Raw genomic sequence first — 17,018 nt, forward strand, 5'->3', positions numbered from 1 at the left:
GCCTCCCGAGTGCTGGGATTAAAGGCGTGCGCCACCACCGCCCGGCTTCCAGCTGAGTTTCTGAGAACAGGCTGGAGACTGGTCAGTGGCTGGAAGTTGAGAAGCCAAGGACAAGTGGCCAAGATCAGCACAAACACAGAGGAGCTGAGGGCAGACCCCAACGAGGACCCTACAGAGGATCCCATCCCAGAGGAACAGGAGGCTGGGAAGAGAGCTGGCCTGATCAGGCCCTGCTACTACCCTTGAGCCTGGGCTGGCCCTGATTTGTTTTTGACCAAGAAGTGACGTTATAGCATTTCCAAACGCTGCTCATATGCAGCATGGATTCCACAGCCCTTTCTAAAGGAGTTAGCCATCCACTGTCCCGAGACCACTGTGCATCCAGGAAGTAGAGGGAGAGCCACAGTGAAGCAGGCATCCCGCTAAGGTGGAGCACCTAGAAGGGAGAGGCTGTGACAGACACCCACGGGGAACCTCAGGTGGCTTGCACTCTGACCACCTGATGTAGCTGAGGAAGGACAAAAGAGACTGGCCCAGGCCTCCTGTAAGTCCGGGAGAGTGATCAGAACATTGCCATTCTCAGCTGTCAAGTTACAAAGGCATAGATACCCGAAGGTTAGTTGTTTAACACCCACACCCTCCTGGGATGAGCATTATTGCCCCATTTAACAGGTGAAGAAACTAAGCCCAGAAGCCGAGATGACTTCAGGAGGCAGTAGTGAAGTATGAGTCAGTGAGGCTGGTCCAGGTTGCTTCTAGAGCAACGGCTTGATGCCTGAGGCCATAACCAGACTGAACAGCCAGACGGCTGTGCTTCAGGCCAAATGTCCAGTGACGGAGAGGGCTGAGCTCTTCTCCCACGTGATGTGGCTAGCCTGATACCTGCTGGAAACCTGGTTTGTTCCTTTAAAAGCCAGTTTACTGGGCTGGAGACATTGCTCAGAGAATTGGCTGCTCTCCCTAGGTTTGACTGCCAGCATCCACAAGGCAGCAAACCACTGTCTGTTACTCCAGTTCCAGGGGATCCGATTCCCTCTTCTGTGAGGACCAGGCACTGCATGGTGCACAGACACACATGCAGGCAAAACACGCATACACGTAAATTAAAAAATATTTTTAAAAGCTTACCAACTAAGATTTGTATATCATAAGACGCACAGACCTAAGTGTGCAGTGTGGTACCTCTTACATGGGTATATGCCCTGTCACCACTACCCATACTGAGTCAGAACACACCTGCCACCCCACAGAACCATGTGCCTACTGCTGGGCAGTATCTCTTCTTTCCCCACTCAGGGCCCCACTGTTTTGCCACTTTTGAACTTCATGTGAATGAACTCTTGTAGCATGTGATCTTCATGGCTTCTGCTTAATCATTAAGTCTGAAGATTCACCCATGTTTTTTGTATGTAGCAGTTATGGTTTCTTGCCACACTATATATATCATCATGTACAAACAGACCACAATTGTTCTTTTGGAGGGATGGGAAATTGGGTCACATGTAGTCCCGGTTGTCCTGGAGCTGGCGATATAGCTGAGGGTGACTTTGAACTTCTGATCTTCCTGCCTCCATAACCCAAGTGCCAGTATTAATAGGTGTGTACCACCACCACCCCAGCTTACGCAGAGCTAGGGACTGAACCCAGGGCTTCATCCTTGCTGGGATGGCACTCTACCAACTAAGCCACATTCCCAGTCACTTACGCTACCATGGAGGGGCAGCTGAGGTGTGAATGACCTTGAACGCCAATGTCTAGTGGTGCAGTAGGCTGGCCCTTGATGCTCCTGGTGCCTATACAGGGAGGGAAGCGCTGAATTGGAGGGGAGAAGAAAGTTTATCCCAGGAAGAAACTGCCCCAAAGCTGCCACGGTGTACCAAGTATGTTCCTGTTAGCAGAGCGTGACAATCCTTGGTGTCCCAGTCTTGGCTACCTGACACTTGGTACTGCTGGGTCTTTTGAGCTATTCTAGAGCTGGGAAGTGAAGACTTTGTTTGCCACGACTACTGTGGAGTGCCTGGTGACTTGTGGCCCTAACCACAGGAGCAAGGGCTTTCAAGGAAGGCGGTGAAGGATGATGAGAGAGTGGGCTTGGGCTCTCAATCCTGTGTGTGGATGCCAGAGCTGCCAGCCACAGATGGCCATCATCTCTAGGAAACCCTGGGAGAATAGGAATAAAGGAAGCCCGTGCAGAGTCACACCTCACAGACCTCCCTTGCATCTCATCGGTGGAACTGCCTGCCATCCGTGGATTCTGAACCAATCACAGGGAAGGATAGAGACAGTCACAGAGATACTCTTTAACAATGGTTCTCAACCTTCCTAATGCTGTGACCCTTTACTACAGTTCCTTACGTTGTGGTGACCCCAACCATAAAGTTATTTTTATTGCTACTGTTCTGAATCATAATGTAAATATCCAATATGCAGGATGTCTAATGTGCAACCCCTGTCGAGGGTTGTTTGACGGACTCCACCCAGAAGGTTGTGACCCACAGGTTGAGAATCATCGCTCTATGAGGGTCCCTGGGGGCTGTGTCCTTCCCAAAACACACCAGGGATGTTCAAAGAGCAATTCTTCCTGCTGACAGCTCTGCTTGGAATACCCTTCTTGAATTTTCCATTTGGGAAAACTGATCCTGAAGCTGTTCTTGAACCAGCATCAGTTCAAGCCAGTGTCTCCTGTGGGATCCCAGGCTCCTGGGACTCAACCCAATGTGGTTTCCGGATCTTGGTGACCGTGGGTACAGACTACCATGAGGGGCACATTCACTGTTCCCACTCCACCTCTGTCCAGGGCTGGGGAACCTCTGGGTAGAACCCCCAGCCCAGTGTAGGGAATGATAGAAAACATCCATTTTCTGGAGCAGCAAACTGAGTCTCGGGAGAGGATGTTACAGTTGTGTGGGTCAGCACAGTCTAGGCACCTCCCTCTTTTTGCAACTCCACAGATTCTCAAATAATGAGTTGATAGGTAGGCCTGAAACGAGTCACTGGTGATCCACCAGCAAGCCAGGCTAGAGAGCAACTTCTGTTGTTGCCAGGGTAGAGACTGGTCCTCCACCACTGCTGGCTTAGTGCCCCTCAAACCACTCACATGTCCAAGGCCCAGGGGATGAACTGGACTCAGCTCCATCCTCAGAAACCCACAGACCCCTGCTTGAGGTAAGGTGGAATACAGAAGCCATTCAGAACCTGGTTGTTACTTCCTATCCTGCCCAGCCATCCACAAAGCCAGAGTTGCTGGAAGGTTTTATTAAGTTAGGATGACTCATGGAACAGGAGAGATACGTCTTCATGGGTAGCGCTAGGAGGCCACACCCAGCGCCCCTCAGAGGAGTGGAGCTTTGGAGACAGCTACAGGCTCCTCTCTCTGTCCACTTGTTCCCCAGTCCAGAGGCCAGGATGTGGACCTGGCCAGGGCAGAAGTAGTTAGCAAAGGTAGGGCAGGAAGAGAGGGCTGCTCCCGGCCTTTTCCCTCTGGGCAACTCACCCTGGCCCTGCTTGGGCCTTCGCAAGACGCCCAGGGTAGGAAGGAGGCCCAAACAGGGGACTGGAGGGGACAGGAGCCAGTGCTAGAGGCACACGCCACCAAGAGATGCCTTTTAAAAAAAGTTTAAAGTGTTTTAGAAAAAAAAAAAAAGGCAAAAGTTCTATATAAAAATCTCTTCACATATAAAATCCTGAAGAAGGTGCAAGGTAAGACCCAGTGCGAGGGACGAGCTCAGATCCGCAGTGTGTGTACGTGTATGTGTGTGTGCGCATGTGTATGTGTGTGTGTGTGTATGTGTGGCAGGTGTGAGTGCACATGTGACTCAGGGTGGGGAGAAAGCTTGGCTTCCGACTTCTGTAGAGGAGGAGGGTGGCTGGTCCCCTGGGGCCGGAGGGTTCTCAGCTGAGCTGAACCACAGGGACCTGGAAGGCAAGAGTGATTCCTGAGCATTGGGAAAGGCGGGCCTCAGGCTCTGGCCTACCAGTGTGGGCCAAGCCGAAGTACAGGCAAAACTGCCCATGGTTGCTGACCCTGAAGCTGCTCTGCACATGGCCTGGGGTGGCCTGACTGATGAGCCTGAGGAAGTCTAGTCTGGTCTGGATGAAGATGCAGACAGGCCATGTCATGTCACATCATATCACACATCATATATAATATCATATCTTATAATATCTATCACATGGCAGTATTTCAAGCCCTCTAGAGGAGGCATCTCTAGGGCTCTATGGTCAGTGCTGGCTGTAGTGCGGAGCTCGGAATGCACTCAGGGTCCCCACTAGCCCATGGAAAGGCAGACTATGAGGGTGGTGAACATGACAGTGGCTAAGATGCAGGGCTGTGAGGTCCTGACCCAGGCTTGTGTCATCACCTGGGGACGAACGTGCACAGGCTGACATAGCAGACTCTGGACTGTCGTAGGGCCACAACCCTTTGTAGCCAGTACCACAATGTGCCACTTTCAGCATTTCCTTTCCCTGGCCCGTTAAGCTGCATGTAAGTGACCACGCATTTGCACTGCAGGTCCCTACCCACCTCTACTCAGCCAAGCTGTTTCTCACAGCCTCCTTCTCCTGCAGGGCAGCCTTGGCCAGGCGCAGGTGCTCCTTCAGCTGCTCGATCTCGCGCTCTGAGCGCGTCTTGATGTGGTTCAGCTCCACGTACACATCCTGGTACTTCCCCGTGAAGCGCTTGTCCTAGGGCCACCGAGCAAGCACTGAGCCTCAGATCTTGAGCCCTGCCACACACCCACCTTGCCCCTGCTGGTAGCACAGAAGGCCAGTGATGGGGCTTCATTGTCCTTCCTTGTCCCATTAGAGGGGTAGCAGTTAGGGCCCTGAGAGGTGTAGCCTTTGCCCACAATCACAATGAGTGGCAGGATGAGCCCTAGGAGGGCGTGGCCAGGGGTTTTGGTCTTTCAGTGACTTTTCTCTGCCGATTCTCCAAGCACATCCAGGGCACTGCTGGCTTATACATACATCCGTGACTCGATGAGGGCAGAAATGAGCCAATGGCTGTACACAACTGGATGGGCATCCCAATTTCTAGCAACACTTGGAGTGAACCCACAGGCAGGCTGGGTAGTGACCTGTTCTGTTTATTCCTGGCACCCAGCAGGTGTTCAATAATAATAAAGTCAAACAACCCTGAATGCCCAAAAGCGTGTGACCTTGGGTGAGTCACACCCCTCTCCCTTCTCCTGCTAGTCTGTAATGGGATGGTGAGACCTATGTGGCAGGCCCAAGGGGAGGATAGGGCCCAGAGTGGACGGTGCGGGCAGGCACCTGGAGCACCCCCAGCCCCCCTCCAGCCGCTACCTACCTTGTGCATCACCTGGAGCTCATCCCGGAGGCACTGCACCTCCTTTTTCAGGTACTGGAGTTCATTCTCCTTGACTCGCAGTAGCACCTAGGGACACATATGCTGGGCTGAGCCAGGGCCCTCGGCCAAGGCGACCAGATTCACACCGCCCTGCAGTCTGGCACCTTGGTGACTCAAGGCTCCCTGTGCAGCCTGCACCCCCACTGAGAGCCCCTGCATCCTCTAGCCTACTGCCCCAGGAAGTCCTATGCCCCTGCTGTCTTTTTCCTCACTCTTAACCCATGTATATTTTGAGTGGGACTCTCCCTGCAACTTAGCGGCAGCTGGACACAGTGCCGGGCTTGGGTGCTAGGGTCGAGGGGGTGGACAGGAGGCTGTGTTGTGGCCCAACTACAAACTGTAGCCATGTGTCTACAGCAGGAGCACTCCCACTGAACTCTAAGGGGCCGTGCTATTGACATGTGGGGTACATAAGCTCAGTGGGGCAGGAAAGCCTTAAACATCAGACTGGTGATCTACTGCCTGGCTCCCGACCCAGCTTTCACACCAATAGCTGTGTGACCTTCAGGAAGGTCATTAACTCCTGTTCCTCCATCAATTTAATGCAGACAGTAACAGGGCTTGACTAATGAGCTTGACAGAAGGGAACACTCAAAGGGCTTAGGCCTTCTAGGCACAGAGGCAATTCTCATAGCATTGACTCTCAACCTGTGGGTCACGACCCCTTTGAGGGTTGAATGACCCTGTCACAGGGGCCGCCTAAGACTATCTATCCTACATAGCAGATGTCTGCATTACAATTCCTAACAGTAGCAAGTAGCAACAAAAATAATTTTATGGGGGGCTGGAGAGATGGCTCAGTGGTTAAGAGCACTGCCTGCTCTTCCAAAGGACCTGAGTTCAATTCCCAGCAACCACATGGTGGCTCACAACCATCTGTAATGAGGTCTGGTGTCCTCTTCTAACCTTCAGGCATATATGCAAACAGAGTATTGTATCCATAATAAATACATATTAAAAAAATAATTTTATGGTTAAGGGTCCCCACAACAATAGGTACTGTTTTGGGTTTTGGTTTGGTTTTTTTTTTTTCAAGACATTGTTTCTCTGACTGTCCTGGAACTCGATTAACCACCAAGCCCAGCATGAGGAGCTGTGTTAAAGGGTTGCAGCAGTAGGAAGGCTGGGAACCACTGCCTTACAGGTTTGCTAAGAAATGAAACAAAAAACTGGGTAATCCTGGAATCCCTCACTTTTTCCTTTCAACTCCCCCTGTAAGCAGAGTGATAGCTGCCCTTGCCACCTTAGTTTTTTGTTTTGTTTTGTTTTTTTAATTTTCTAATTTATTTTTGGTCTTTTGAGACAGAGTTTCTCTGTGTATCCCTGGCTGTCCTGAAATTATCTTTGTAGACCAGGCTGGCCTTGAACTCACAGAGACCTGCCTGCCTCTGCTCCTGGAGTCCTGGGATTACAGGTGTGCACCACTATGCCCAACTTATATTTAAGTCACTGGGACTCACAAAAGCAGGGTGAGCATGGTCACACAGCAGGTAGATGACAGGATCAGATCAGAGTCTAGAATTCTGACTTAGCCTGGAAGACCCAGGAATTTTGAGTGATACCTGCAAGTGCCACCCAGCCTGCTAGGGAGCTTCCACACAGGTCCCAGAGCCAGGGTTCCCTGGAACAAGGCAGGAGAGGGGAGGGGAGAGGAGGACATCTACCTCCAGCTCACAGGAGCTCCTCGCATTGCTGCGCCCGCAGCTGTGAGGCGTGCCCTGTGAGGCGATGAAGCTGCGCAGACGGTCAATCTCCTCCGACAGGTGGGCGTGTAGCTCCTGAGAGAACAGGATGGTCAGGGTGGGGATACCAGCCCCCTACTGCCTACTCACAGCCTCCCAGGGGCCAGCCTACCTGGTTGTGGCGCAGCAGCTCCTGGCCCTCTTGCTGGCAGCGCCTCAGGGTGTGCTCGCGCTCCTCCGCCTGCTGTGTCAGGGCCCCGATCTCCAGGCACTTCTGGGAGTACCTCTCAGACAGCACCTGCAGCTCCTGCTTCAGTGCCTCCATGTCCAACCTAGCCAGCACAGGATGGGACAGAGATGGACCTTGCGGGCCCTCTTGCCACTGCTTGGCCTGGAGTCACGTCTCAACATTGTTGGTTCTAGGTACCTTGTGGTTTTGAACTCAGCCCACTGTGGCTGTGGGCTAGTAACATTTCCTCCTCTCTCTGTGAGAGGGTGAGTTCAGGGACTACCTCTCACACCACCATAGTCCAGACGCCTGAACTGCGCTGAGGCAGGGAGGCACCCTAGCGGCCAAGGGCAACACTGCAACCCAGCTCTAGGAGTCACACTAAAAGGGCACAGAGGCCAGTACCTGGGCACCAACAACCCATGCACCCTCTGCCCAGGACCCTGAGCAAATCCCCAGTCACATTTATCAGGGCGAGTGGTGCTCCTGGCGCAGAGGCAGACCCACCCCAGACCCTGCTGCTGTCTTACTGGTGTTGCTTCCGAAGGCCATCTGGACCCTGCTGGAGACTCCGTGTTTTGCTCAGCTCCCGGCTCAGCTCTTCTTGATACGCCTTCTTCATAGCTTCAATGGCTAAGAGCAGAACAGACAGGCAAAGGACAGGTTGGAAGGGGATCCATACAATTCCATTTGTACTGGTGCAGACAGGGCCGAAGCTGTGTCCCGAACCCAGTGGCTTTGGGTGAGTGGGTCAACCCTCTGGGTCCTGCTCGAAGTAATCCTGTGGGAAGGGCTCTCCTGGGGTGACATGTTGGTATCTAACCACTGACACCTCCTACCAGCAGTCTCTGGCTAGCCTTGCACAGTGCTTCACACCATCCCCATAGCCTGGAGGCCATCCATCAAGGCCTATCTGCCCTGCCTGGCCTGTGGTCACTACAAAGCTGTGTAACTCTGACTCAATCCTCTGCCTCAGGACCCTTTCTGGAAGGTGTTTAACCATGGTTTCTCCTTCTCCAGAGGTAACTAGAGCAAGGCCAGCCAAGGAGAGTAAGGCCCAAGTGCTGGCTCCTGCTGGCTGCTTCTAACGGGGAGCTGCCGAGAACCCAGCATTTTCCCATACTGCACAGGGCGGGGTAAGGAGTATGCAAGCCTCCAGCCTTAAGTTTATCCACAATTCCAAAATGCAACACCTCTGAACATGGGGAGGATCTCATTCCTCCTTGGTGGCAGTCCCTGCCGCGCAGGGACACAAGGCTGTTGGTGGCCTGCTATTCAACACAGCATCACTTGCATCAGGTTCAAGTCCACTGTGGAAACTGTGGGGCTGGATCACTGGGCGATGCCTGCATCCTGGTGGGGAGGGTGGCTACTCTAGGCTGCCTGCCGGGTGGGTCTGCCCTAAAACATGAACATGGCCCAAGGCTGGGAGAAATGACCACGTGGACTTGACTGCAGGAAACACTTGGCCAGTATCGGCAGGATGCAAGCTCGAGGTCACATGACCTCACTCATGACTCTACAAAGTCAGAGGGGCTGCTCAGAATATGCCATGCACACACAGCAGGTGTGCAGTAGACAGAGGAGGGGGATGGAATTTGTCTGTCTCGGGTGTTTCCTGTTTTTGGTTTGGGAGGAGTGAGGGGCTGTTTAGAGCCTAGCTTTGCAATCAGAGTCGCTACTCTTGGCTCAAAGCACTGCCCTGTCATTTCCAAGCTGGGCCATCTGGACAAGTCACTAACCTCTCTGAGGTCCAGCTTCCCCCTCCCTGGAAACCATAAACACGCAGGGTGCTCCTGTGAGGAATGTGTGGGCACAGAGAGGGACACACTGCCAGTACAGCAAAGGTCACGACCATTCTTTGAACATCCCAGGGTCTGACCCAAGTACCTAGGCAGGTGACACTCTGCCAGAACTGACTGTAGCGGATCAGTGTCGATCCCCTAGCATGGAAGTAGTATGTGGCTTGAGGTACCCCTCAATGTCTATAGAACTCAAGGAAGCAAAGTCCCAACCCATGGGAGGGGAGGTCTTTTACTGCCTCACTTTCCCTGGTTCAAGCTGGACCACAGATCACTCCTGGGGCTTCCAACCCCTACTGACTTCTTACCCCAAATTCTTCCTCAAGGGGCTTCCCAGCTCAATGTGGAAGCACAGGCCCTGCCATGGTGCATCCTTGGTCCTCACCTGAGGCTGTGGCCGCCGTCTCCTCGGCTAGTAGCCATTCCTTCTCTTGCTGCAGTCGCTGCAGCTCTCTCTCATGGTGCCGCTGCAGCTGCTCCATCACCTGCTGGTGTGAGGACTCCATCTCTGCCAGGCTGCGCTCACAGGCTTCCTGTGGGTCAGAGGCCAGGGAGGTCACGGGGCTGTCCCCAGTACCTGGGCTAGAAGTCCTTCCAGGCTCCAAGCCTCAGTGCATGCCTGCCCAGGGCCAGGCTCATGACCCTGCTCTGGAATGCAGCACTACGTGTCCACACGGTTCCCACTGCCATCCACCCCTCTGGAATGCAGCACCACGTGTCCACACGGTTCCCACTGCCATCCACCCCTCTGGGATGCAGCACCACGTGTCCACACAGTTCCCACTGACATCCACTCCTCTGGAATGATGCCCCATGCATCCACACCATTCCCACTGCCATCCCACTCCTCACCCACAGACTTCACTCGCTCCCTTTCTGCTTCGAGTCTTGCAATGATTCCCCAGCTGCAAGACAAAATCTGGTTTCCCTGGCTCCATCTCTGTCCAGCCCACAGCTAAGCAACCTCACAGCTATAAAACCAATTCTTGGGAGGGTGAAACGGCTCCGTGGGCAAAGGCACTTGCTGGGTAAGTCTGAGAATGCAAGGAGAACTGATTCCATGGAGTTGTGTTCTGATTTCCACATGCCGTGGCATGCATGTGTCCACCCCCCCCCCCACCGCAATAATAACAACTTAGAAAAAGCAACGCTGTCTGCCTGCAGTGGGAACTGCTCTCCTTCCTGGATATCTCACATTCCCCACAGTCCATTTTTTTTTTTTTTTTTTTTGTTTCCGAGACAGAGTTTTCCTGTAACTTTGGAGCCTGTCCTGGAACTAGCTCTTGTAGACCAGACTGGCCTGGCCTTGAACAAATAGAGGTACAGAGGAGAGATCTGCCTGCTGGGACTAAAGGTGCACACCACCACCACCTGGCTCCCCACAGCCTATCTTAAACATCTTTACTAGTTCTGCCTCTGGGCAGCCTCTCCCCTGTCTCCCAAGGTCCTGCTTCTCCGGGAACTTACAGCCTGGTGACAAGGAACACCTGACCTAGCTTAGGCCTGGGGTGCAGGCCAGGGTAAGTCACATGGCAGGGGCTGAGCAAGTGAGCTGGCACTGTTGATGCCATAAAAAATGGCTTTGTAGACAAGATGTAGGTAGACCCATGTCTGCTGCTGGAGTGCCCACTGCGGTCGATGAGTATGGGCAGACTGCTGTCATCACCGTCCTTTTGAGACAGGGTCTTGCTACTTAGCCAGGCTGGCCTTGAATTCACAACATTCCTGCCTCAGCCCTCTGAGTGTTTAGGATTACCGGCATCCTTGTGTTTTTTTGCAACTCTAGCCCTTGCCTGGGCAGGTCCACTCCTAGGGACACGCTACAGGAAGTTACCTGCGTACAAAGACCAGGGGACAGCGGTGGGGTCTAAACCTGCAAAGGGCAATCGGCAGCTGCTGGAAGGCAGAGATGCCATGCGGACTGCTGTGGAATGAAAGCTGACTCCGGACAATATTCACGGGTGCAGAACAGGCCACGGCCTGCCCTAGTCCAGGTATGCGAAAACAGAAAATGCTGGAAGGATATTGTGGCAGGCTGAATAACAGCTCTCCAAGGATATCCATATATGACCTGGGACTGCCTTGGTCCGTGAGGAAAGGAACTAGGGCTTCTAGCCAGCTGACCCTAGAAGCAGAAGACTGTCCTAGACAATCTGGGTCTGAGGAACAGACCGACAGATGGGGGCAGAGAGCGGCACAGAAGATAAGCATCTAGACCAGGAGAGGACAGAGGCTATGAGGGAAAAGTTCTGAAATGAAGGAAGGGAACACAGGCAGGGCTGCAGAGCCCACGTCCCACCTGCAGCCTAGGAGAGGAGCATAATCCAGGCCCCACCCCCACCCCACTTAGCCTGCACTGGGCTATAGCAAGAGAACTAGAAAGTCTGTGTCCCTGACCCAGCTGTCGGCGGGGTTTGTCGCCTTGGCCACAGGAAGCTGATCTAGACACGTCAATGGTGGACAGAGGTACAGATGGGGCTGGGGGCAGCTCCTGAATGCCACAGTATACTGATGGAGGTCAAAGATTCTTTCCTTCCTTCTATTGTGTGGGTGCCTGGGATGGAACTCAGGTCTTCAGACTTGGAGGAAAGTATCTTTACCCAGAGTCATCTTGACGGCCCTTGAGGGCTCATTTCTAACCTTTTAATTTAGATAAATTTTGCAGTGGAACCCGAACCCTTGAGTGTGCTAGCTCTACCACTGAGCGACAGTCCCAGACCTTCACTTGATTTTTTTTTTTTTTAGGCGAAGTCTTGGCCTAAGACTGCAGCCTCCAATTAAGTTTGGCCTTGTGTTTGCTATCTGGCCTCAGCTTCCCAAATGCTGGGATTCTGCACCACCAATGCCTGGCATCTGCATTACTTTAAAAAATGTAAATGTGCCAAAAAAAAAAAAATCAAGCAGAGAAACCCTGTCTCGAAAAACCAAAAAAAAAAAAAAAAAAAATGTAAATGTGGTTCTTGTATAATTTGTTTTTAATTATTTTTTGTTTTGTTTTGTTGAGACAGGGTTTCTCTGTATATCTCTGGCTGTTCTGTATATCTCTGTAGACCAGGTTAACCTTGAACTCATGGAGATCCACTTGCCTCTACCTCCTGAGTGCTTGGGATTAAAAGCGTGCACCACCACCACCAGGCAAATTTTTGGTTTTCCGAATCAGGGTCTCACTGTGTAGCTCTGGCTACCCTGAAACTCGCTATGTAAACCAGGCTGTCTTTGAACTCATGGAGATCCACCTGCTTCTGCCTCCTGAGTGCTCGAATTAAAGGTGTGCACCATCACGCCAGGCTATGTTTCACGTATAATTACAAAAATGCCTGGGAGGTGAAGAGATAGTTGGATGGGCAAGCTACTTTCTGTGCGTAAGAACCTGAGTTCAGAGCCTTAGCACCCTCATAAAAACACACTAGTAACCTCAGTGCTGGGTGCAAAACAGACAAATCCCCAGCCACACAGCCAGCTCTAGCTTCAGTGAGAGACCTCTCTGAAAAACATAAACCAGGCATGGTGGCACACACTTTTAATCCCTGCACTTGGGAGGGAGAAGCAGGCGAATCTCTGAGAATCTGAGGTTAGTCTGTCTACATACCAATTTGCAGGCCAGCCAAGGCTATGTAGTGAAACTTGGGTCTCAAAAAAGGAAGAGGAGGGAATGTCTAGAGAGATGGATCAGTGGTTAATATTTCCTGCTCTTCCAGGGGACCCAGGTCAGGTGGCCCAGTCCCCTGGAACTTCAGTTCCAGAGGTTCTGAAACTCTTTTCTAACCTTGGTAGGTATCCACACATACAAAACACGCACACAAAAATTTAAAAAAAGTAAAGAGACAAGGGAGGTGTAGTGGTGCATGCTTTTAATCCTAGCACTCAAGAGGCAAGGCAGGTAGATCTCTGTGAGTTCCAGGACAGTCGGGGCTACAGAGACCCTGTCTCAAAAAAAAAAACAAAAAAACAAAAAAAACAAAAGCAACAGCAGCCACAATTCACTTCCATTCTCCATATTTCCACATTAGCATGCACGCCACATGCATAAACACAAAGGAAAATAAACACATTTAAGATCACTAAAAAGGGCTGGGACAGGGAAGAAATCAAGACATAGACAGCCACATGAAGGAATATAGTTCTTCCCCCATCAAGACCCCACCCACTTCTCCTGCAGCTACTCCTGGGACCTCAGGTTTACAGCAGAGAGAGGCTGGATCCAGATATTCAGGAGAAGGATACCTGTCCTGCTGGGCCTTTGCTCCTGTCCTCTGACTGTCCCTTACAGACCAGGCCACCTCGGGAGTAGAGATGAGCCAACTATACCCCACGCTTCACCTGTGAGCCTCAGGCTCCACCATACAAGTCTCACAAGGGCCTCCTGTGAGGCTCTCTGGGCACAGCACTCCAAATCTGTGGAGAGCTCAGCAGCAAGGGGCTGAGGGTCAGCCAGGTGCCAACTGTGACCTACCTTCCTTAGTGCCCGAGGTGTCCTGACACTGGCCTGTCTCTGCCATGACATCACGGCAGAGGGAGAAGTGCTGGTGACCTCATTGCATTAGCTAGACTGTCCTATAGCTACTGCATGCTGCAGCAGGCTCGCCGCTGAAGTCCCACCCCTGCCCATCCCCGACCCTTTGAGAGGGGCATCCACTCAGCCTGAGAGATCAGACTGGGATCACTCCTGGAAGTCACCTCTCCAGGATCAGCTAAGCTTCTAACCACCTCCTCCTGCACTTGAGAGGGACGAGTGACTCAGCCCTTCTTTTCTTCAGAGACTGCCATCCCAGACACCGTTTCCTGAGGGTTTCCGTCTCACCTCTTAGCACCTCAGCTCTACTGCCCTACGCCTGCCCCGACTTACTGAGATGGAGTGCTGGCAGCGCCAATGGGGCAGGAGAGAACCAGTAAGCAAGGGCTCCAGGCCTGCCTACAGTTCAAAGGTCACACCACACTTCTGAGTCCCAGTTTTCTCACTGAGATGCTTAGGTGCCACAGCCGCACTTTGAAGTTTTCAGTTGAGTAAAGCAAGCTTGTTCTCAGGTGAAATCTGCAGCTGGCTTTCATAGCAAACAGCGCACACAGCTGCTCTGATCCCAGCGAGCAGACCCTCCCAGAGAGGAGTCCCCAGTTCCACTCAGTGACCCCAGACTGTAGAATTGACTCAGCCTGCATGCCAGGCCCCACCCAGGGCAGGACCTGACAACACTGGGCTGGGCCACTTCCACCCTCCCTTAGCCCAGGTAGCCCAGGATAGCCTCCTCAACAGTTTTCCAAACCTTGGCTTCTTCAGCTGATCTCCCTACTCACAAACCAGTGGTAGCCAGCCCCCGCTAGTGTGGTGGTCCAGCCTGGGACCTCAAGGGTGCCCTTGTCCTCCCAGACCCTAGGCACCAGGGCCGCAGATCTTCCTTCAGACCTCTGCCAGCACTGTCCTGGCCCTTTAGGCTTGGGCCTTGTCCTCTCCTTATCCGCAGTACCCCAAGATCACCCGTGTGTCACTGCAGAACTCTTGGCCTCTGCAGGGAACTGGCTCTTCAGCTTGCCCTTGGGGCTGTACTGTTGGCACCAACCGGCCTTCTACCCTCGCCACAGCGAATATCCCCACCCACTCACCACTAAAGCTCTGATCGGTTGTGACCCTCAGGGTACTTTCCAAGAACCTCCTCACGTGTCTCTCTCTCTCTCTCTCTGTCTCTCACACACACACACATACACACACACACACCCCTGGAACCCCAGCGCTCTCTTCTCCTCCTGGCAGTCGTAGGTATGGTACAGACAGCTGACTGCCAAATTATTCAGAATTCTGTGACTCGGCGATTAAGCAAAAGTACTTTTAAAAAATTAAACACATATGCTTACAATGAATTACACACACACACACAAAAAGAGAGGTTATGAAGGTTGGTGTTAATTATTAACTAGACGAATCTAGAGTCACCTAGGCAACAAGTCTCCAGACACATAGAGGGATTATTTACGGCTAGCCTCTGGTCGTGCCTGTGCAAAACTGTCTCGAATTCATCTGAGATGGAGAGGCCACTGTAAAGGAGACCCGTCATGGGCTGGGAGCCCAGGCTGCACGAAACGTAGAACAGTGTCTGAGCACAAGCACTCATCTCTCTCTCCTGCTGTGAAGGCGATGGGGCGGCTACCTCAGACTCCTGCAGCCACAGCTTCCTGCCGACGGACCCTTTCTCCCTCAGGTCGCTTTGGCCAGGATATTTTATCACAGAAATAGAAAGCAACAAGACAAAAAATGCCATGACTGGTACCCAACACGTGTCCACCCCCCTGCTACAATGCGTTTATATTGTGTGTGCACCCTGACCTTCACCTGGACAGCAGCGGAGTGCTCAGGGCCTACTCAGGGGGAGGCACACTCTGGACACTGCTCAAGGCCACACACTGGGACTCAGTTTATTGTTTCTACGCTGTCAGGAGCTAAGCCAGCGCTGAGAAAATGCTAGGAATGCAGATTCGCCTCGCACGGGTGTCACCACGTCTAGAATTACATTTATACAGGCGGAAAAGGTGAACTCTTCTGACTAGAATGTTCTCAGTCTCCACAGAAAGCAGTCATGCAGCTCAGCAAAGAATATGCTTACAACACTGATCTTGAGAAGTTCTGACGTCCTTTCATCTTGCTCATTAGCATAAAAACATCAATCAAGACACAGAGAACCACCCATGTTTGTTAATCAACTGTGGCTACAAGGATAAGGAGAAATCATTAAAGCAGCCTGAGAAATACCCATCTCTATATGGAATTCACAATAAAAAGGATTGTACACTTTATTTGCACATTACATACATTATATACTAAACAACCTTTTATAATTTATAATAAATGTATGCATACACACACAGTTTATTTCTGGTGAACTAGCTGTCCAGTTGTGAGAAGCAAAATCATTCCCAGACAGAGACAAATGTCTCCAGGGGACAAAGTCATTTCCCAGGGAGGACAAAGTTGCCCTAGAGGGAGAAAGTCACCCTCCCTTGTTGAGAACTGCTGTCTCAAGCAAACTCCAGAGGACACAAAAGAGACTCCCAAGTCCCACAGACCTCCTCGCACGTAGAGAGTGACACCCAGGGCCACTGGCTCCCCGCTTCCCCATTGAGGTGGGAAGAGATCCAAGTGCAGAGTGTTGCACGGGAACTCACACATAGGCTCTGCAGTCAGCCGGACCCATGCTCAAATCCCACCTCTGACACCTGCAGGCTGGGGGACCTCGGGCAGGTCACATACCCTCTCAGAGCTCAGTGGCCTTGTCTGTAAAATGGGCACAGTGATCATGCCCACCAGCTGTGGGGAGATTAAATGACATGCTGTGTAGCAAATGGCTGGCACGATTCTTACACACAGAGAGGGTTCCCCAAACACAGCTGCTCTCTGACAACACAGCAGCTGGAAACCTGCCCCCACCCCACAGAGCATGTCCTCAGCTTACCTGTGAGATGTATCCTGGAGGGATATGGCTGTCGTCCTGGGGTCTGGGGGCATTCTGAGGCGCTTCTCCTCGGAGACGCCATGCCTCCAGCTGGGCACGGAGAGACTGGACCTGGGACACAGGAAGACTAGGTCAACAGGTGTTCTGAAAAGAGGAAGGGTGCTGGTGGGAGGCAGGGAGCCCAGTTTCCTCGGCAAGCTTAGTAACAGCTCTGGTTTGCAGAAGGGGAGGCAGCCCCAGAGAGAGGTGCAGACAAAGGGACTTTGTGGCTGGGCCTAGGATGGCTAGGTCAATGACCTGGGTGAGCTTTGACCCAGACAAGTTTGGGGAACAGCACACAATCATGGATGTAGCTATCATCCATGATTGTAATGGGGGGACATCCCTGCGCCTCACTTTCCATGTGTGAGAAAGGAGTGGAGCCTAGCAGGACAGAAGTCACGGAGAACAAAGAGGCACCTCGCAAAGCAAAGGGCCTGTTCTTTGCCTCTCTTC

At 52.3% G+C, this 17,018-nt stretch overlaps 1 protein-coding gene across 4 annotated transcripts in view; it reads right to left on the reverse strand.

Moving 5' to 3' along the window:
• Positions 1-3,248: 3,248 nt before the first annotated feature.
• The window catches only part of Triobp (TRIO and F-actin binding protein), a 58,199-nt gene continuing 44,429 nt past the window's right edge, over positions 3,249-17,018 (reverse strand). For 3 of the 4 annotated variants that reach the window (XM_057792465.1, XM_057792466.1, XM_057792467.1), the window contains 8 exons: positions 16,524-16,634; positions 9,470-9,617; positions 7,813-7,915; positions 7,226-7,385; positions 7,036-7,149; positions 5,312-5,398; positions 4,526-4,686; positions 3,249-3,915 (listed from right to left, as the gene is read on the reverse strand). In XM_057792465.1, coding sequence (XP_057648448.1) covers positions 4,528-4,686; positions 5,312-5,398; positions 7,036-7,149; positions 7,226-7,385; positions 7,813-7,915; positions 9,470-9,617; positions 16,524-16,634 — 882 coding nt within the window. In that variant the 3' untranslated portion in view covers positions 3,249-3,915; positions 4,526-4,527. Of the gene's footprint in view, positions 3,916-4,525; positions 4,687-5,311; positions 5,399-7,035; positions 7,150-7,225; positions 7,386-7,812; positions 7,916-9,469; positions 9,618-15,885; positions 16,379-16,523; positions 16,635-17,018 lie in introns of those variants that run through there. The other variant, XM_057792468.1, reaches the window with a different exon arrangement.

This window comes from Chionomys nivalis, chromosome 17 (assembly GCF_950005125.1).
Source record: "Chionomys nivalis chromosome 17, mChiNiv1.1, whole genome shotgun sequence".
Taxonomy (NCBI): domain Eukaryota; kingdom Metazoa; phylum Chordata; class Mammalia; order Rodentia; family Cricetidae; genus Chionomys; species Chionomys nivalis.